The sequence below is a fragment of the Alligator sinensis genome, unplaced genomic scaffold (assembly GCF_000455745.1).
Source record: "Alligator sinensis unplaced genomic scaffold, ASM45574v1 scaffold282_2, whole genome shotgun sequence".
NCBI classification, from domain to species: domain Eukaryota; kingdom Metazoa; phylum Chordata; order Crocodylia; family Alligatoridae; genus Alligator; species Alligator sinensis.
Window position 1 is genome coordinate 2,645,368 of NW_005841879.1, and position 22,497 is coordinate 2,667,864.

At 44.5% G+C, this 22,497-nt stretch overlaps 1 protein-coding gene across 2 annotated transcripts in view; it reads left to right on the forward strand.

Annotated features, from left to right (window-relative positions):
* Positions 1 to 22,497, forward strand: part of PITPNC1 (phosphatidylinositol transfer protein cytoplasmic 1) — a 169,149-nt gene that overhangs the window by 97,566 nt on the left and 49,086 nt on the right. For both annotated transcript variants that reach the window (XM_025196273.1, XM_025196272.1), the window contains one exon: positions 12,401 to 12,472. In XM_025196273.1, the coding sequence (XP_025052058.1) occupies positions 12,401 to 12,472 (72 nt within the window). The remainder of the gene's footprint in view (positions 1 to 12,400; positions 12,473 to 22,497) is intronic.

A 22,497-nucleotide genomic window follows, 5' to 3' on the forward strand; every position in this document is an offset into this window, starting at 1 on the left:
AATCCTAATGCCGACCACCTTTGTCATTTCCTTGCCCCTTTTTATCATATTTATTCTACACTCTCTCTCTTCCCTGCCATCCGCTCCATTCTTGGTCACTGTTTCCCTCCTTATCTTGCTCTTTATACGTTGCTCCTCTTCTCCCGTTCCTGTCTGATTACCCCCAGCCTTGCCACTTCTTATCCTAACCCTTCCATCCATGCCCTTTCCTTTACCTTTCTCTAGCTCCCTTTTCTTGTCTTCACAAGTACATCAGAGCTGGTCATTAACTCTTCTCCCTTCCCTCCTGTAACAGAGAGCCACGGCCTGCCCTGACTTTAAAGAAGTGGGCACAGGGGAGGTCCCCAGGTAGGGGAAGACAGCTTGGTATGGGCTGGCAGCCAGGGACCCATCGGTTGCACACACGTATTGCAGGGCTAGCTGCCCAACAATAGGGAGGTAGGGCAGAGTCCTGCCTGAGCAGCAGGGGCACTGCCAGGGCAGCCAGAGCGGCAGCTCTTTAGAATTAAAGAGGGACAGCTGTCCTCAGGCTGGAGACTCACCTGACCCAAGAGGGGCCGTGATCTGAGGAGCTTAAAAGCCAACACGGGGAGAGAGGAAGAAAGGGGACTGGGGGACAGAGCTCTCACCAGGGGGAGCTGCCCAAGAGACCCTTCAGGCACCAAATGCCCTGGAGACAGGGAGATGGGAGCCCACGGGAGTAAGGGGGGAAGGCTTTGTCAAGCGGTTGCTTGCCCTTTTTTTGTCCAAGTTAAACTGGTGGACTGGATGTGGCTATAAGGGGTGACAAGGATGCCTGCGGGGCATGTGAGTGCTGCCAGGGGCAGGGGTGCAAGCCAGAGGGGTGCCGGAGGGGCACGTGCAGTTTTGAGCCCTGCCATGGGTCAAGGCTCAAAACGCAGGCAGACAGAAGCCAGGAGGGTTGAAGCCTGGGCCAGGAAAGGTGACAGCGGTGGCCTGAAGCTGGGAGGGCTGGTCCCAGAGCCCAAGAGGGGCGAGACTAGGGCCGGGGGCCCAGAGCCTGAGAGGGGCCAAACCAGGGGCTGGAGTCCATAAGCTGAGGCCCGTTGCAGTGGGACTAGGCTAAGGGGGCCAGCTAGAGGAAAGGAAGACCGAGTCTCCAACAAAGGCATGGAGGTCTGAGGATGCATGACACTGTGCTGGGGGCAACATGCCCCACTGAAGTGATAACAGGTAATATCCATGAGGCATGAGCATGGCTGCAGGGAAGGAAGGAGGCTACGACTAGCCCTGAAGGTAGCTGGTGCCCTAGGGGGCATGGACTAAATGCTGAGGGACAAGACTGAGATCAGCATGGTCCTGGAGGGATCTGCTAAATAAAGATAGATGAGGGCTCACTCGGGGACCCTGGGGCAGCCTCCCTTTTTGTAATCAAATTATTTCATCAAAGCGTGGCAAGTGAGAAGAAGGGCAGGGTATCCTGAGGAACTGGAGGGGGCCGGAGCCACGCAGGTGTCACGGCCACCCCTGGGGCCTGGTCCGTCACCCCCACACTGCCAGGGGAGGCCTGTTTCACGATGCCTGGAGGTCGTTTAGATCGTCCTCTTCAGTCCGAAACCTGCCTGGCCCCAGTCCCAATAGGGATTTCACCAGTTGACTCCTGCTAAGCTTTTCTTTAACTGAAAAATAACAGAAAAGTTGCAGCATTCTTGACTTGACTGAATCATTCATTTTTCCAGTGTTCATGATCGTAATTTATAAAGTCGTGTTCTTGTCGTCCTGACTGATGCCAAGCTGTGCAGTAAGTGGCCCATACTGAACAGCCGTCCTGTGCATTCCCCATGCCCCCCGTGCTGTTCACAATATGCCAAGAATAGTCAGTAATATGATGGCTATTTTTATGGGAGCAAACTCCCCACTGAAAATGATACGCAAGAATCAGTGTAAAGGCAGAAGGAAACTTTGTTATAGCACCAAAATTGAGCTAGGCACTGTATAGAGATTCAAAAAGAAAAGACTTACAGGATAGGACCCTGATCCCGCAGTGGCGTCTGTGTGACTTGCTACATTCACACAGAAATAAACTGAGCTCCCATGAGCGTAGCCTGCCTACGTGGGCCACAGCGCTCCACAGAGGATGGTGTTCTTCTGCAGTCGGTCAGATCTGGGTAACAGCATGGTGTGTTGAATCTCTAAAGACTGGCTTTGGCTGAGCATAACCACATGCTGATGAAAACAAAAGTTTTGTAAGGATGTTTAAGTCGGAGGCTCCAACAAGTAGGGTAGATGCGGAAGCAGTCAAAGCAGGATCTGCTCCATCGTGGGGGAGATGGTCAAATGGAGAAATGTGCAGGGGGGGCCGTACCCCATTCCAGGTGCAGGGACCGAGTGACATGGAGGAGAAGTTCAGAAAGGACCTGGGCAGAAGTTCCAGCCAGTAGGACCTGCTTCCGAGGCCGTCCAAGCAGGTTCCTTTTCCCCCTGCCCCTTTCTGCTTTCTCCCCTGTTTGTTTCCTTCACCCTCTTCGCTTTATTTCTCTTTCCATTTATCTATGCCCTCCTATGGGAACCCACCTGTGGGAAAAATTGTGGAAGTACTGGGGCATCTGTTGCTATCATATTACTCCAGGAATGTTGTACGCTTTCCCCCAGCCCATCAGCCATCATGTCAGTATTGTTATAATTAATCAGCAGTTATCTCCGGGACTGGGATTGTCTGCTACTCTGGGTTTGTGCAGTGCCCAGCATAATGGAGTCCCAATCTTGTTTGGCCACTAAGGACTATTTTTTTGAACATGTTTAATAACGCTAACAGGTTTTGGAAAGCAGGGAGTTATTTGTCGTACTCATAAATTAAAAATCCCTTCATGACTTCATCCATCTAGGTTTCAGGCCTGAAAAACTTTCATTGACTTCAGTGATGCAGGATTGGGCCCAGAGTATAATGATTTCTTCTCTGGTTTCAGAATTTAGTACTCAAATAAAATACTTGATTGTAGGCATATTACATCCGTTTATAGCCACAGCCACAAAAGACGCAAAACATCATCAACAGTAAAGGACTCCCTGGTGCAGTATGTAAAATGTTATGTACAGGCTATAAAGCATTGCGTTCCAGCCAAGACTGAGTAGTAAAAAAGACCACATAAAAGAATTGCAAAAACTGGTACATTGTTCAAGTCTAATATTACACCTACCTTTTAACAACCCAAAATGTAGGACTCTGCAGTGGGAACTGGGTTTGCACATGCAAGGTGAAAGTTGGTACTGCATTTATTGGTTTGTGGCCTTTTCAATCTTATAATTAAATCTGTCTATAATCTGTCATTAAATGCAGTGTGATGCATGGGGATCTTACTGAGTGGAGTAATTTCCCTCTGAATCAGAGCTCTCACCCAGGGAGATTGTGGGGAGTGGACAGAAGTTATGGATAGCCCGGGCTTCTCTGTCTCTAATGCAGTGTCAGTAATGGCTGAATGCTGTGTGGTCTTGGCCCCCTGAGTCTGCCTCTAAAAGCAGTATTGGTTTCAGGCATTTTGAAGCCACAGGAATACAAGAGGATTGTGATAGCAGCAAGTAGAGCTCTTTGTAAATGAAATCCCCCTGTTGGCAGAGAGCCTGCTTGAAGCCCATCAGGACCCAGAATTCAGCACTTGAAGAAATCACTGGGCAACCTGCAGCTACACGGGAGACATTTTCCTGTACAGTACTCTTGTGTGAAATCCTGGCCTTGCCAGAATCCGTGGCAAAACTCCCGTTGACTTGTGTAGCCAGAATGTCACTCCTTTACACGGGTGGGAATGAGCCTGAGAAAGCCGTTTCTGTCTGGAAAGCTGTAAATACCATTATTTGAAACAAAAATAATACTAAATAAAGCACAAATGTTATAATCAAGTTCAGGCAAGAACAGGCATTGGTTAGGTTAGGAAATCTCTCCTAGCCAGCTGAGCTGATGGTTAGGTTTTTTCCCCGTAAGTGGTCACTTATGATGGTTTCTGCAGTTCATAAATTATTTGTAGAACGTTTCTAAGGGGGGCTGTTTATGTCTTCATCCCTTTTTCCTCTGAGAAAAGGGTTTCAGGAAGTTTTCATGGGCTGGCAAGAGTTTGCATGGGGGTTTTTTAATTAATTTTAAGCTTAATTAAAATGAATGCAACGTTGAAAATGCGTTTGGGTTCAGCATTTCCTCCTTTGCCTGGGTCTGTGTGCGTCTTCCCACTTCCCCCTTCCTGTGATGCAGTATTGAATGCCCCCCTGTTCTCTGTTTTTCCCTTGGCTCTCCCATCTCCCCTTTTTTTGTTCCTTTCCTGGGAGAACCATTTTTCAGAAGTCATTTGGGGTGCACTCAGATGAGGGATATTGGTATGGTGAGAGCATTTATGGTAGCTACCAACTGGTTCATTGATGCAAGGACGGTTGCAGAGGTGCTCAAAGTTGCTGGGTCTGCTAACCAGAAACCAGGGGCTCTGGGTGGTTTTTTTTTATGTTTATGATAATCAGCCATGCTCTGCCCATTGATACCTAGAGCCTTCCTGCCGGTTTGGAGTTTCTAGGATCGGATATTCGGAAGTTAGCACTTCACAGACAGGGAAATTATGTTGAGTGGGGCCAGCCTTGACCAATTACCTTGTCTACGAGGCCAAGACCTCTCTTTCCCGGGGGATATTGGTATGTTGAAAGTATTTATGGCGGGGTCGAGAGCAGGAACTGGTCCTAGCTGTGTTGCCAAACGAACGTGTGTATGACCGTAGAAGAAAGCCCAACGGCTGAAAAGCAGTGGGCAATGAGTAAGCAAGAAAAGGCAGCTTCTCCAGTTATGTAAAGGTTTAAGAGGTACGGCCCTGATGCTCTAGCAAAGACCAGGATTAACTTTGACAGTCTAAAACTAGGTCCCAAAGACTGAGGATTAATGTTTGAGGGATATGGAGAGGCTGCACATGCTGGGGAAGTCTCTAGCAATGCTTTGGGTTGTCTTCAGGAGGGGAGGACCCCAATGGGCAATGAAAACAGCTAAAATGCCCTTCACTTTGGCTAGTTGAACAGCTTCTTTGTATCCAGAACAGGTTACTGAGGGCAAGGAACCCTTTTCCTTGGCTTTATGCCCAGCATCGTTATTGCAAAGTGCTGTAAACCCTTCATCCACCATAGATGTTATCTCTACGTAAAGAATATTTTTTACAGCCCTCTCCTAAAACTGCCTGTAAAATGCCATATGTGTTTGACTGTCCCTGAAAGGCTTTGGCACTTGTTTTGGCTTGCTTACATTTTATCCTGTTCTTGTAAGTGTTTCTTATTGCTATGGCAACGCTAATCAATCATCGTGCTAAAAATAGTCCTTTCATTTTGCAAGAGGTTGTTTGTTGTGAATTGAAAATCCAACTCTGCGTGTATTTTCCATATGCCGCTTTCTCTTCCCCCTCCTTTTAATCTGGAAATGCTCGTGCTTAAATCTGGCAATTACTCTTACAGACTTGATTGTTTCACTAGTTGCCGTCTTCTCCCATAAATTCCCCTGGGAGTTTCCAAAAGCAGAATCCTTTTTCTGTGATGTGTCCTTCCTACACATTTGGTTTTTGGATGTCATGTATTCGTAGGATGCTTAGAAATATTCAAAGGGAATAATACAATTCAGAGGATTTTGGAGCCAGCATCTAGGTGGTTTTGTAGAAAGGACCCTCTTTATTAAGAGCCAAACAAGACACAGGAGACCGCAGAGATTTGGTCATATTCAACAGAACATTAGGCTTAATGGAAAAATAAGGACCTGATCTCCTGGAATTGCCACTTGTTTTCCTGCAAGGAGCACCTTGCTAAGTGGAGACGTTGAATGGAAAATTGCAAAGCTCATCCGGTGCGTTCCAGTGCGTGCCCAGTGTATCAGCCAGCTGCCAGGTTTGTGCTGGAGCACATGCCCAAAGGAGGAAGGAGTGGTGCTTTGAAAAGAAATGCACTAAAAAGATCCTTTCCTGTAATTCACTCTTGCATTTGATTTGAAGTCTTGCATAACACATTTTAATCCTTGCATAAGCAAACGCGCTATTCTTTAAGACAAAAATCAAAAACTTTGAATGTGATGAATGATGAAGCTATTTGAGTGATGCATAAACAGTTCCCTGGCTCTGCCACAGCCCTTTGCCAATTAGTCAGAGTATGGCTGATGAATCGCAAAACACATTCTGTGACTTGTTCAAAAACCTGGAGCCTGCTAAGCTTTGCTGAGAGCCAGGAAGGCCCCGTTGCTGCTAAACCAGTGGTGGTAAATCCATTAAATGTTTTTAGGAACATAGGATCAGAAGGGACCTCCTGGGTCACGGAGATCAATCACCTGCTAGCATAGGCCCCACATCATATAATCCCTTTAGTAAATGTATCGTTTCATCTCAAAAGTAGTCAGCTTTTCTGCAAGGCTCCACCTGCGTTCACCACACGAGTGGTCCTTACTCCCCTATTACAACTGAGTTTTGAGAAAGTTTGGAAGAAATTTACCCTTGCACAGTAGGTTATAGCATCGATCAAGCAGGACTTACATTTGGAATTTACCACTTACCAAGAAACCTATAGTGCCACCTCATTTATCCAAAAGTGTTAGATAAAATAGGGTCATACGCACAAAACCCCTCTGTTCTAAGAACTTAGGAGCTATTTCATTTGCCTCTCAGGACTCTCGGTTGTACCAAACCTGTAACTTTCCTTCGCCCCTTAAACCAAATAAATCAGTTGTTGGTTTTGATTCTTCGTTCTCTTGTTCACCTGAAGTTGAAGTTGTTTCAGGGTAACAGTTCTGGTACATTCAAGGAAAAATGTATTTGCACTGTGGAAAATACGTTCCAACACACACCTCCTAGAAGTTGACAGCCAGATAGTAGGGAGAGATTTTCATTGGTTCAAGGGAAAAATAACCATTGTGGGGTGAGGTTTGTATGACGATTGTAAATATAAAAGTACAGGCAGCAAAACCCACAAGAGGATTTTCAGATGTATCCGTGAAGGCACCACTTCTTGTGGCAGTCAGGGTTGTCAGGGCTGTGGTGGCAGCTGCAGTACTTCTAGAAACGAGGACTGTGGACTCGGCTATACTGACATGGTCTTTAGGGCTAGTGTGGTAGGAGTGGTTGTTTTTCATACTCACTGAGGTTTTAGCCAGAGAGTTGGACTTGGTCTCTACGTTTAAGAAATCAGGCTCCCAAATTGCGGGTTCCTAGATTGACCAGAATTAATACGTGGTTTGCCCAGACATGATCTGCCTTGGTTACTTTTCAGCAGCTGGGTACTCATTTACTTCATTCATGGCTTCTGTTTGTACTGTTTGCTGGCCTTGACTTGCATCCAGTTGGATTTAAAAAAAAATCTGTAACAGAGAGAATTAATATTAAAACAAAGAGAGCTGGTATTGGAAACATAAGAAATGAGGACACCGAGCGAAATCCTGTGGACATGCATGCAGAATATCCATCACTTGTAGTTCTCTAATAACTGCTCCAGACATTTAGCAGCCCACGAAGAGCCCTTTTTTATGGACATCTTTCTAAATTCAGTAACTCTAATAGAAACTATGAGCAACTGGTGACATGGGTGTGGCCGTATGTCACCCAGAAGAACACGGCATGGGAACTTGTGATATCTTGTAGCAGCTGTCCTCGTTTCCTACCAGCTACTTCCTGCAGCAGTCTCAGTACATCACCTTCCAGCTTGACTCACTGCCGCATTGCATGCATGGCCCTGTAGTCTCTGCAGGCTATCCCGCTGATTAAACATCAAGGCTGCTACAGACAGTGTTGGAGAACTCCACGTGCCATGTATTTGCCACCCCAGCAGCAAGGTAATTAGTTTCCAGCTGCCCCAAACATCCTGCAGCATTTTGTGATGAGCCTATATATTTTAAAAAAACAAAAATAAAGAAATCTGGAGTTTATAATCTACCTCCAGTAGCAATATGCTTTACCGGCCTCTTTACACACATTAAAAAGCAAATCTCAGAATTAGTGACTGTGGCCTTACTGTTGTTGTTTATTCCTTTCAATTTGAATCCTTCTGTTGCCACCAAAAGTTGTTTGAGCATGAGCCAGGCTCTTCTCTCCCTATCTACCCTGGGTTTCTTTTTCCACATCCTCTGTGTTATTATGTCTGTCAAATTTTCCATCTCTAAGCACCAATTGACGCAGGGCTTCTTTTGATTGTTCCCTTCTTCTTCCCCCGGCAGCCCAGTGCCATGCTTGTCATAACATACAGATAACTTCTTTTCTGGATAATTTTGGAGATAAGCATGCTGATAAATCTGGGCATTTGTTATAAAGTCATTCCATTTAATTCAAAGGCATTTAAGTGTCTGTCCATATCTTTGGCATATTTCTAGCTTTCATATCCTTATATTAAGGAGGAAATAACACTGTAATGGAAAAGAAAAAGATTCATATCTGTCATGCTTAGGTCAGCAAGCAACCAAGCAAAGCAAGCTGCTAGTCCTGTGCTGTTTATCTTTACTGTTCTTGTAATGGTTTAGTGTTTATATTGTATAGCCTTCCCAGGAAGCACTTGCCATTGCAAACACAGAGTTCTCCAAGTAATGCTTTCTTTTCCCAGCCATCTGATCCCTTCCCTTGCGTGCGGGCACTTGCAGCACTGGGCTGTAGCCTTGCAGAAGTGGATGGCCCAGTCACCCAGCGCTGAGGGTCACCCACTTCGGGACTTGAGACTGATATGGTAGCTCCTTAGGGAAATAAAGCAGCGGTATGTCTGGTGCATCACTTGTAGGTTGGGTGATCTGTGATGGGAACTAAAGGCACTGTGCGGTAACATGCTGCGACTGCGCAGGTGAAAGCTCATTTGAAAAAGTATCTGGATTTCTGCCTTGTTAACCTGTGGTATTTCAACTCCAGCTCTGATTGGGCATGTATTCTTAGGATGCTCGTCTAGCCTTTTCTGAGACGAATATATAGCACATGTTCAGCTGCACCAAAGGTACAGGTAATAAGAACTGACAGGGCCATCAGTGAAGCTGGCCCTTCTTCCCACTGCACATTGCTGATTTAATCTGTGCAGCACCCTTACAATTGCTCTGTTCTTTACTCAATAACCCAGGTGCATAGTTTATGACCTGTTTTCTTAACCAGTGATGGAAACATTGTTGGACTCCTCTATAGCAAAGGGAAGTGTTTTCTAAATCCAGTACAGAAATGTGCTCAGGCTCGTTTTAATGGAGTCAAGGTAAAAGAAAAGATACATTTTCTCATCTCAGGAAAATTCTACTTCCCCTTTCAAGTTTGCTTCAGTGCCTTTGGCTCTCCAAACCGCCCCCATTTCTTAGGCCCCTGGCACAAGTTTATTGAAGGGCACCATGGGATCTGATCCCCCTCCCAACAATGGCTCCCTTCTGCCATGCTACACATCCCATACACCAGCCATTTCATGGTGCCTTAAATTGGCTGCACATATAGCACCCTAGCTGTTTATGCCTCAATTAACATGTTAATCAAGGCATAAATTTAATGCACAGAGGCCAAAGTTAGCAACCTCTCCCTGATGGGGGAGCTGTAATCAGCTCTGGTCAAGTCCAAACTTGGCTCAGTAATAGTGCAAGCACCGAGACATCCACATTTCTTCTTTATATAACCTCCATGCATAATATTGGAAACAATTGCAAGATTCCCATAGCCTCTTTGACACTGGACTTCAGTGACACAGGGATCCTGGTTTTCTCTGTTTAGAAATTGCAAATTCTCTGATTTTTTTTTTTAAACCTCACAACTTCTGTGATTAAAAAATCCAGAATCCATGATTAAAATGAAACGCCACTATGTGTGTATGTATGTATGTGTGTGTGTGTATATATAGGTATCAGTTGAACACCATGTTTTATTGATATATTTACAGTTTTAAAGCAGTTTGGAAGCCTAAATGTGCCTCAATCACTATAATAAAATAAATTCTAAATACTTAAAAATTTTGGCATTTGACTTTGGGTTTTCCCCCTGCTGCCTTTGCTCGCAAGGATACAGGTCCAGGCCCCTGACTCCCAGCCCCCCAACCCTGCTGATACCCCTCATTTCCCACCCACAGCCCCCCAAAGCCCTGTCAGAGGGGGCTGCCAGCTGCCAGGGCTACAGGGCCAGGGACCCAGGTCTGCAGCCCCTTGCCCCCCTGCAGCAGTGCCTGAGCCCCAGCTGTTGCTGGCGGGAGGTGGTGGCAGCTGCTGTAGTGGAGCCAACTTACCCACCCCCATGGGTGGCACAGCTGAAGCAGAGCCCATGGGGGGGAATGCAGGCTGCCTGCTGTGGGCTTGAGGCTCCCCACCCTGCTGCCCTCCCCCTGGTGTCTCCACGGCCCAGAGGGTGAGACCCGGTGCAGCAGGGCAGAGTGGGGCCGGGCAGGCAAGTTTGTTGCCACCAGTGGGAGCTTCGCGCTGCCATTGCAAGGTGCCCCCTCCCCACCTGGCAGCAGTGCATAACTTTGCACCACCACCCCTGCTGCTGCTGGGTGGGCAGGGGTCGCCTTACCATGGCGGTGTGGGGCTTGTGGTGGTAGCACTGGTGCAGCACTAAGCCCCACTCTGTCCTGCCACACCAGGTCTTGCCCACTGGGCCGCAGAGGCCCCAGAGAAGGGCACCAAGACAGGGAGCCCTGAGCCTGCACCGGACAGCCCACTGCCATGCCCCGCACACAAATCTGGGAAGCACGTGCTCCTCGGGAGTGTGCACAGCAGCAGGGAGCCAAACCCCTGCATGAGCTGCCCGTGGCCCTGTCTCACACCTCCTGGTCTTGGCAGCGCTTCCAGCCCCAGCTCTGCCCAACTCCTCCCTCCCAATGGGGGCCTCAATCCCCTCTTCCCACCCCAATTTACCTGCATGTGTATGTGTGCACACGTACATGGCACCCACTGGTGATCGCCCTCCTCCTGCGCCCCCAGCCCCTTGCAGACTGGAACTCTGCCAACCTGCAAGAGGAAACCCACTGTTTCCTGTGCTTTTCTCCTTTAAAGGAAAATCTGGGTTTTTCTCCTTAAAAATGAGAAAATCCAGGTTTTTCTCCTTAAAATTAGAAAATCCGGGTTTTACCGCATTTTTCCATGGCAAACGGAAAACCCCTGCACATCGTACAAAGAACAGGCATGTCAGATTCTCTAACAATTAGTGCAAGAGAGGATTTGATGTCATAAGGAGACTGAACTAACATCATCCAAGGATGGCTAGAGATCTACTCTGTCTACTTTTATATACACTCAAAAAACATTATTTGGGGAAAGGAGTAAAAAAACACTTAAAGAGGCTTGAATAATAAAGCAGAAAATGCGTTGCCTAGCATTGCATCTTGTACTCCTAGGAAACCAACTAGATGAACCAACCCATAGAGGGTGAAGCTTACCCTCGAGTAAAATAGTAGAAATTGGGTTGTACCCGTGTATATGGAGAATCAGACTTTGGGATGAAGGATATTTATTTATGCATGCATGCAGTTTATATGCCACTTTTCCCTGCAAAGGCTCAGGACAGCTTACAGTAGGAGAAACAGAACAACTTAAAAGGGCAACTAGTATAACTAAAATAAAACAAAATGAAGCAGAGGTCCAGTAAACAGCGTCTTGTTGCTAAATGCCTGCCCAAATAGAAAGGTCTTGCTGGAGCGGGGGGAGTTCCAGATCTGAGAAGCAGCTTCCAGAAATGACCTCCCAGGCATTTTCGCCAAGTAGACTTGGCAGACTGCTGGTACTTGTAAGAGGTTGCTCTCAGCTGGCCTTAGGGGATGTGATGGGGCACGGAGGTCAGTGGTTATGCTGTCCTTGAGTCAACAGGTAAACTATTTTTGTTAATGATTTTTAGCATTATATGGGTTGGGTCGATCTGATGGTTTGTTAGGTTGATGCCAAAATTAAACCCAATATAAAGGAATTTCCCTGGAAGATCATTATTAAAGTGAAAGTACTTTCAAATCTACTCCATACTGAAACTGAATATTGCTTGTGTGTCTCATCCTCAGCTTTTTGGGCAGAAACTGCAGCAAGTGAAATTTCTGTGAGGTTAGTGCATAGGAGGGAAAGCCTGCTCCAGGATGCACTTCTGGTTGTTCTGCAGACATTAATGACTCAAGGGAAAGCTCTACAGCCCCCAAAGACGTTGTTTGTAGGAACTCAACACAAAGTGTGGTACAGGAATATTCAGAATGTTTCTACTATTATGCATCAAAATACGATAATTGTTATAGCCAGTTGCTCTAGAATAGCAAACACAAGTTTGTTTTATAACTTGTCCCAGTTCTCATATTTAAGATAGAATCGCTATATCCTTTCAGAACCGTTACAGATCATTGCTATTTAAATTCTTTTGATTCTATTTTTTGCTACAGTCTGGGGGGCAAAAGCTGCTAGCATATGAACTTATTTAACATGTGACCCAGTGAACCAGTTAACTTTTCTGATTGAACTAAACACATTTTCCTTTTTTTGCAGTGCTCATTTTTGCCTAAATTCTCCATTCATATAGAAACAAAATACGAAGACAACAAAGGAAGTAATGACAGTGTAAGTATGACCTTGTTTAAAATAATTTTTCAAACCTTTGTAAGAGCTTTGCAAAGTATGCAGCGTGCCTCAGGCTTGCATGGCTAACATGCGGAAAAGGCACTCTTGGGATTTCCTCATCCACACAGCCAGTTCATCAGGAGGCCGTGCAGCTTGCAAAACAATTAAGCAGTGTACAATACGAGGAAGAGTCTTCATTTTAAACCATAGTTTTTGTGATGTGGGCACCTTTCCATTGTGAATAGCACACACACAATAATGCGCCTTTCAGTTGCTACTGATCTAAGCTAAATTCAAACCAGTGATGTAGGAATCAGGCTATAAATCCCCTCAACACTTACCTGTGGCCTCTGTTATCCTAAGTTAATACCCGTTTAATTTTCCCCTTCACTTTCTGACATTGGCAACAATTTAACTTTGATAAAACCCACTTCTTATGGTCAAATGGTCTTGGAAGAGGTGAAAGGATGCAACGCATTTCTCAGAGTGTGCTTGGAGGCCAAATGGCATTAAGAAGATGTGTTTGTACTAACAGCTTGGAAGAAGTAGAACTGCAAAACCAATTTTCAATGAGGTTCCTTCACTAAGAAGTAAGTGCTCAAAAAGTCTTCAGGATGACAGCTTAAGAGCAAAAAATATGACTGCATCAAGCCCTGAACAAGTATCAGATCAGTGAATTTTAAAGCACCTAGTAGGATCCTCTGCTGATACCAGGTCAGAACCCCTCATTGCAGTCAAACTCTGTAAACATTAATTAATTCTTATGACAGTCCCTGTGGAGCTCGTGTTGAATGAATTTTGCCATGGGATATTTTGATCCACAAAGCTGAAGTCATTGGCCCAGTGTTTGATAATAAATTGATGGCAGATCTCCAGAATATGGTCCTTGCATCTTAACACTGACCACTGATGAGGATAAAACCAATGTAGTTTAGAAATGCTGAAAACTAAAAAGCAAACTTTCTGCAGATTAAAAGAAGGAGGACTCTGATTCATAGCCCATTGGTGTTTGTGACCTGGAGCCCCTTAATGCAATGGACTTGGAACCTACTGCTAAATGGGTGGGTTTCAAATTCAGTTTTTATTGTATGAAAGAATTATTTTATGGCAAAATTTGCAGTGAGGCTCAAGCTAAGTCAGTATTTTCCCTATTCAGGGAACCTGCATACAAACAAGTTTTTCCTGCTTTTCATTTTGTGCTGTTTTGTACTAAACTTCTCATTTAAATCCATTTAGCTATTCAACAGCATTAAATAACTATGTTTTATTTCCTTACTCCCTGCAGCAGAAGCCATGTAATTGTAGCCTTTTGCTGCACTGAACCTGTAGCATTTTCATCTGAAAGGCTCTTGTGAATTAGTGGCATTGGGTTTTATTCAGAGATATGCTACAGCTCCCTTCACTTTATCTGCCAACCATCGATGAAGAAATAATTAATCAGAGATGATGCCTTCATGCATTTCTCAATTTCAGTACAGAATATGTTGAGTGATCCATTATAATAGAGTGAGGAATAAATTATTCACCTAATAATACATGAGTGACTTTAGCCAAGCTATTTCTAGACTTTCTGTGTGATTATACAGATTTTTTTTATCATTCTCTGAACTCTGATCCCTTCTTCAGTTGTATACAGTTTAATAAAATAGATATTGATTTTGAAAAGCAACCATTAGATTGAAGGAAATGCTGAAGATAATTATTTTGATTAATGGATGAAAGCAGTGCAAGTACATTAATATTCTGATGTCACTTAATGTGATACATTATGTGTTATCTGATCATTATTTTCTAATTCCAGTAACATATTTTGATAGATGTTTTCCTGATTTTTCTTCTCAAGGTAATGATTACAGAAACTAGTGAAAGACATTAACAGTAACTAGGAATACAATTAAATTATGTATACTGGGACCTGATTTGCCCTGCCTTCCACCTTTTGTCATTGTGTTCACTTATGCTAAGTGAGTGTAAAATGCTGCTGTGTGACCCACTGGAGTTTTGTGTTCACTTTGCACAAGCATAAACAATGACATAAGGTACATGTGGAAAATGAATGGCACTAATGGGTCTCGTGTAGGTGATAATAGTGCAGTATCATAAATCCAACTACTTGTGATTTCTAGTGTTTTGGCACAGCTGATATAACAGCTGTTCATATGGCAACTCTCCCTTTCGAAATCAGTATTGGATGAACATGTTAGTACCTCAAACATTGCCACTGTTACACTGAAGTTTTATGGCATAATTAACAATGCTTGAAACTAGGCTAATGATAAAGGTCACTCAGTTTATTTTAACGGTCTGTTTAGAAGCCAGACCTGGAATTAGAACGTAGAATTGCTGAAAATGAGAATGCTTTATAAAAAATGAATGGCTCCACAATTGGCTTCTTTCCACTAATAAAGAGGACAGCCTCCCACTTGTATCTTTAAGTTAACTGCAGCATCTGCAGCTTGAGCTACTATGAGGCAAGGACCCTAGACAGGAGGGACTGTGCTGGGAAGGGAAAAACTACAGTGCTTACCATAAGGGCTCCATCTGTGAACACTGACAGGTGACATGAGGCCAGGTCCATAATTCACGCGGTTCCTTTCTCATTGATTCGGTGGAAATAATCTGCAACATGGAAAGTTTGTCGTTTTGCTGTAAGAGATTCATATAGGCGGTATGCACGTATTAAAAGCTCCATCGTGAATGGCAGCTCTCTGTTAAATGATTAACAAGTAATACGGAAGGGGATTCTGAAGGTTATCTAGTAACTTAAATGGTAAAAATTCACAGGGGTGAGTGGTATGACTTACTGCTCATTTGTGAATAAGTGGTTTGTCCCTGACTTGCATGAAAAGATCTGTGTCCATGAATTATTGACTTCACTTCTTGATTCAGACAGATCTGGGCTTCTTCTGTTGGCCCTGTATTCATTCAGCATTTCTTATTTCAGATGAGTTGTTTTACTTTAAAATGGTATCAGGATTTTCCCCATCAGTGCTTTCTACAAGGGCTGTGTAGCCCAGAAGCATTGAGACCTGTTTATTTTGTCCTTTTTGGGGAATATAGATACAGCTTAGTTGTCAGTCACAAATAGTCCTTCAGCCAATAACACACTCTGTCCAAGGAAGACCTCATATATTGTAAATACAATAGGATAAAAGTTGTACTGACTTGCAGAGATAATTGGTTCCTGTACAACATCATGACTTTAATACTGACAGCCACATGATAAAATATATGCCCTGATATTTATTAAGTGCGGCTCATAAAAATGTACATTATGTTTAATTTATTAACTGAGAGTGAGCTTGCATTTTTAAAAATATACAACCTTACATTTGAAAAAAGCCCTATGTTTATTTGAACGCAATTTTTTTTTGCCTTAAATGGTCCATAGTCTACTGGAAGGAGAAAGCATTTATTTTATTTTTAGGCAGTAGTGTTTATAGGCTTTGGCTTTTATGGTTCTGTTTTTAAGCTCTCTACAGCTTTCTACAATATCTGTGATTTTCCCTAATAAGTAATAGATCTTCATAACATTTCTTAAAATTTCTTCCTGATCATTGTCTCATTTATACTTCAGATGTGCCAGAGACAGAGGTAGCTATTGAAACTATGAGACTATACCAGGTCCATGAACTGTGAAATAGGCACAAAAATTCATATTGTGACTGGATTTATGATCTTTTGGCTGTAACAATGATGATTTGCTTATCGTCTAACACTTTTTGCTTAATTTGCAAATCATTCTGCTGTTTCACAGTCATTGCCTTAATAAAGAACCAAACGCCTGAGGGAAGTGGCCATCACAGAGAGCATTAGGATGTGTCTATACCCCAGCACCAGTGCGCTCTACAGGGGGCATCCCCAAATACACCCTGCCCATGCATGCCTGCATACACCCTCCAAACCTGATGATGTTTTGAGGTCATTCCCAATGGCCACTTTTATGCATGTCAGACCAAGGTCCCAACAGCAGCTGCAGAGGGGTGCCTGGCATAGCTTCACCATTGGATTTCTGGATTTGGAGAATGCCTCCAGGAGCAGCTGGCAGAAGTGTTGCCACCATGGTGCAGACATGCCCTTAAAGTATGACCATAGTGTTTTCTCCACCAACTTCCCCCATGCTACCAAAAAAAGAGAAAAAGGCTAGGGTACAGGTGGATTGTAATTAAGGTGCAGGCCTAGGATTTGGAATGGGTGGGTTCAGATCCATGCCGTACCACAGGCTTCTCATTTAACCTTGGGCAAGTCACTTAGTACTTGTCTGTATTGCTGCAGTGGCTGGTCCCAGCAAGGATGGGTCTGAGCCATCCCAACTACATCCCACCCACCTGGATTCACTACATACGCCAGACCTGCAGGTTCACTAAGCTGCTTGTCCACAGTGACCACACTCAGGCCTGCCAGAAAGACCAAAGGCCCCCGAGTGAGCATGGGGGATCAGTCCTGGGTAGCCTCACAGGGACATTCCCAGGTCTGTTGCATGCCTATGAACTTTGGGGGTGGGGAGAGCCATGGATGACCCTATCCTTACCAGGACAGACTGCTGTCACAAAAAGACAAGTCCTTGGTCTCTCAGTTTTCCATCTGTAAAATTCACTTTCCTAGCTCATAGGATGTGAGGATAAATAGCTCACGAGGCACAAAAATACTGTCGTACTAGGGGGCATACAAATAGACGGAGAATATCCAAAAGTTTAGGTTTTGAAGATCTCACTGCCGTTCTGTTTTCCAAGAGGGCTTAATCCCATTTAAATAGAAATGGATTTTTGCCTCCACTGGCGTTTCATTTCATATGGTTCAAGAAATATTTTCCATTCTTATTAAAAGCCCACAGGGTCCAATTTTTCACTTGGAAACAGAGTTCCCATTGACTCCAAGAGTAACAATAAATTCTTTTTAATAGATGGCCACAGCTGCCCCATTTTTTGTGGCTTTGGGACAATGCATGATACTTCCGAATGGGAAATGTGTTTGAAGATACGGATTGACCTCAAGCAGTTTTGGTCCAAGAGGGAAGTGTGAGATGGCTAGCGGCTGCTGAGTCCTGGAAACCCAATTAGTCTGAGTCTGTTCCCTGTGTATGGAGACGTGGTGTGCCGGCCCTTGGAACGCTCCCGGAAGAGCTTTCACTCGTAAGGAGACCTGCCATGAGCGGCGTTCTTGCGTGGGGCTCTAGCGTATTTTTAAATATGTCACTGCCACCCACAGCACCCATAAAAGTGATGTGGCGAGGGGGCCATCAGAGCAATGACATGCATTTCCTTATCTCTGACACACATGACCCATACAATTTGTTTCTGTTCTTGCAACTCATTTGGTGGGAGACTCTCCAAGACTTGCTGGGTGGCCCACGTGATAAAAACACAGTGACATACTGACAGCCCAGAAAGAAAATCCATGGAAAATATATGATGCTTGTCTTTCTTCCAGTCCTCATCATAAGATGTATTTATTTAAACTGGTAGCATGAAGGTCAGTAAGATCCCTGACGTGCTTATGTGTTAAACAGCGTCTAGAAGTCCAAGACGGTGGTAGAATTACCAGGCTTTACATTTAAAGCAGCTGCTTAATCTGTGGCACTAGAGCAGTAGTTGCTGCTTTTTTTCCTTATGCAGAATGAGCTGGAGAAATGTAGCAGCATGGTTTTAGAAGGTATGATGATGGTTAAACGTTGGCTGGCATTCAGCTCTGATGATTATGACGTGTTATCGAGAGCAGCTGTGCATGGCTGGTGAATGTCAGGATTGCAGCACGAGGCGCAGGCCGGGCCCGGGGCCTGCCGTGTGACGTGGGGAATCTGTTGTGGAACAAAGCAGAGTTTACTTTGGGAAAGACGAAGGAGAGACGATCTCCACACATTCCTTTGGCTGGTTTCCCAGCCACTTGCTCACCTCAAAAGAAACTTTGGATTGGAAAGGGTCTGCTCACTGAAGCAGCTATTGACTGTGGAGCTAACCGCAAGACAAAACAAAATGCCCCAAATTAAAATTTATTTTACGTTTTCTTAATCAAATGCAGGGCGCAAAAAAGGCTAATCCTGTTGGCTTTTGAAAAAAAAACCCCATATCCTCCACCATGGGTTGCATGTCATGAAGGGAGCAAGGGCATTTGCTGCTCTCAATTCATAGACCTGAAACTAAAACTAAAACAAGCAGGTGGTGGTTTAAAGTACCACGAAAAAAAAAGCTAAAATGCTAAAATCAGATGATAATGTAGATACACAGCCGCGATTTAGCTAGCTTATGGCGATTTTTGTCACGTGGACACAGGAAAAGCGTAACGTGGAAACAAGAGAGGCGTCGCGGGGACAAGCGCCCCGATGGTCTGTCTAGCAGGTGGTGATACTTCACTTCTATGCTTACCACTGGGTTAAAAATGCAACCTGGATGCAGCTTGACTTCTGAGAAGCCAGGAACTGTATTTTTGACACCTATGTAGGTTTGCGTCTGGTGAAGGGTATACGTTTTGTAATTCTAATTAATGTTTAGTAGGGTGCTTTTAATCACAAATGTGTGATGATGTTCAAATATCCATTCTGAATGCGGTGATCCACTTGTATCTTTCCTGCTTCCAGTCAGTAAACTGGCTGTTATACTTCCACACGTGTTTATGATGGGGTCTTTCCCGTGTGTTGGGACCTGGAAATCATTTGGCATCTAGTAGCCCTGTAGTAAGGTCTTCCTCATCCTTTTTTTTCCCCTTCCATCTTCTTATTTTTTTTGTCATGCTCATGTACTCTAATTCCTTATTGCATATCCCTAAAAGCCTCCTTCTTCATGGTCCTATACTTATTCATTTCATGCTGTTTAAACCAATGGCTTGGCTTGTTCTTTTGTTCAAAAGAACAGATGGCTTGTCCCCTGCTCTGCCAACTTCTCATCTCTTCTCAACTATATAATATGTAATATTCAGATTCCATATATGTCTTTGTAAAGAATCTTGTCGTGCTGATTAATAGGGCTGTCTATAGGTGTGCTATCTCTAAGAGTGGAGAAATGATGTCTCTTCTATAACCCCCCCAAAAGTTCATATCCTGCAGAGGTCCACACATCCACCCAGCCATCTGCTTCGTCACAAGAAACTTCCTCACCCCCCCTCTCACTCACCTTCTTCCCCTCCTCGACTAATTTGCAAAAACTCCAAAAGCAGTCTCAGGGCTACGTGTCAGAGAGCACATAAATCCCCAGCCAGGCCGTAGGCACAATTGTGCCTTCAGAGTGTAATTCGACAGAAATAGCTTACATATTTCTGCCCCCTCACACATGCACCTTATTTTCTGAGTGAGCAGTTTTCTTTTCATGTAATTGTCTAATAGCTTTAGCACGACTCACTGATTTTTTGTAAACTGCAGGTTAGTATCCTTGAATGTTTTTCATAAATGCAAAACAATTTCAAGTGACTGGAAGGGTTGAAAAATGCAAACATATTTACAGAAGCTGCAGTCATGCTGATGAGCTCAGACAAAGGACACAATGGTGAGAAATTACTTCAAATCTGTACTTAATTTTACATCAAGAGTTATGTAGCTAGGCTAGCCACAGGCACAGGGAAACAAGAGCCAGCATTACCTTTTCATACTACTTAGGAATTGAATATAATTTCATTTTTCAACTTCAGAGTTTTCAGAATGTGCTCAGCCAAAATGTTTGTGGCCCATCTGGATTTTAAATTCAACTGGGGAGAGGGTTTTGGCCCATGCTTATACAGGGTTACATGTGTTCCTGCCGGGAAAAGCTCTAAGAAAGAGTTCTGACTGACACAGCATTCACCAGGGGATGAGACTGCAGCACCGCAGGGCAGCTGGAAGCTCGGTTTGGTGGGGTTAGATTAATTTTTAAATATCACAAATTTGGGTGACTAGGAAGGAGGTTTGTCTAGGGGTGCTTGGAAGTGCATGAATCCAGCCACTCATTCAGCCTCAGCTTCTCCCCCCAGTGCAGAGCTCCTCTCCCGTTGCACGCCAGCAGGAAGAGAAGCGTCCCAGAGGGAACAAAAGGGCAAGCGTGGAAGGCAAGTGTGAAAACTCTCGGCAGGGCCTTGCTGCTTTTCAGGCACAAGGGTGCGGCTTTCATAAGTTACATCTCTCCTTCCAAAGCGGCCTTTATATTTGTCTTTACTGAAATTTCTATTTTGGGGATGCCCTGAATGGAACGGGGCTGTCATCACTGATGTGTCATCCAAGTGAGATATAAATTCATAGGAGGTTTCTTGAGTCTGACCCAAGGTAAACAGGATACCTGCAAAAATAAATACATACATACATAAAAATACAGAGGTAAAACTACTCTGGAGCTGAGGAATCTTTTCACATTTCTTCATGGAGCAGGAAAACCAGCCCCATTTGGGCAAAATGTTTACCAGGGACCATTAAAATGGAGTCAAGGAACTTTGGCTTTTCCAAGTTTTCAGTACAAGCGTGACCTCTTGTAAAGCACCACTGAGATGTGGCACAGAACAGCCAGACTGAAATAGCAAAATCTTTCAGGCAAATTGAATGCAAAGTATGTTCAGTTCCACACATCCCTCATTTGAATGCAACGTAAAACCTGAAGGGAAAGCGACCTCCAGCTACTTCTTTATTTTAAAATGGGCCTGTTTCCAACAGCATATCAGTTGTGTACAAAATCTTTTACTTTTTCTCTCGAGGCTGGCATCAAAGCTCTTTGAGGGATACTTAAACTATTCAGACACCTCTACTAACTATCATCCATTTATTAGAAGCCATTGTATTATGCACTTCTACATACAAAGTTGTCCAAAGAGGGCAGATAAGCAAAATAAAACTTGGTGTGGAATAGCATGTGTTTCTAGCAACAAGATGCATCACTTTTTAAAGCAGATTCTCAGTGAGAGGTTTCTAAATACCTGCATCTACCTAGGAAGTTATTATCTAGAATTAATAGGTTCTCTCTGTATTGTAAGTCAAATTATTAGGGCAACCAGCACGGTTTCATTAGGGGCAGGTCATGTCAGACCAACCTGACTGCCTTTTACGATCAGGTCACAAAAGCATTGGATGTAGGTGTCGCCGTGGATGTAGTCTTTCTAGACTTCAGCAAGGCCTTTGACACTGTCTCTCACCCCATTCTCATTAAAAAACTAGGTGACTGTGGCATCGATGCCTACATGGTCAGATGGACTGCGAATTGCCTGAAGGGTCGTACTCAGAGGGTGGTGGTGGATGGGTCATATTTGACCTGGGGGGAAGCGGGCAGCGGAGTCCCCCAGGGCTTGGTCCTTGGGCCCGCACTGTTCAATTTCTTTATCAGCAATTTGGACAACGGGGTGAAAAGCAACCTGTTCAAATTTGCTGATGATACCAAAATTTGGGGTGAGGTGGGCACGTTAGCAGGGAGGGAAAGACTGCAGAAAGACCTGGATAGGTTGCAGGGGTGGGCTAACAAAAACAGGATGCGTTTCAATACGGACAAGTGCAGGGTGCTGCACTTGGGCAGTAGTAACCGGCAGCACACTTATAAGATGGGAAACTCCCTTCTTGAGAGCACAGAGGCAGAAAGGGATCTTTGAGTCATCATTGACTCCAAGATGAACATGGGCCGACAATGCAAGGTCACGGTCAGCAGGGCTAACCGGACCCTATCGTGCATCCATAGGTGCATCTCAAGTAGGGCCAAGAAGGTGATCCTCCCCCTCTACGCAACACTGGTCAGGCCACAGCTGGAGTACTGTGTCCAGTTCTGGGCACCACACTTCAAGAGGGATATGGACAACATGGAGAGGGTCCAGAGGAGGGCCACCCGCATGATCCAGGGACAGCAGGGCAGACCCTACAATGAGAGGCTACGGGACCTGAACCTGTTCGGCCTTCACAAGAGAAGGCTGAGGGGGGGGATCTTGTGGCTGTCTATAAACTCACTAGGGGGGGCCACAAGGGGTTTGGGGAGACCTTGTTTCCCCTAGCACCCCCTGGGATAACAAGGAATAACGGCCACAAGTTGTTGGAGTGTAGGTTTAGATTAGACATCTGTAAGAACTACTTTACAGTTAGGGTGGCTAGGATCTGG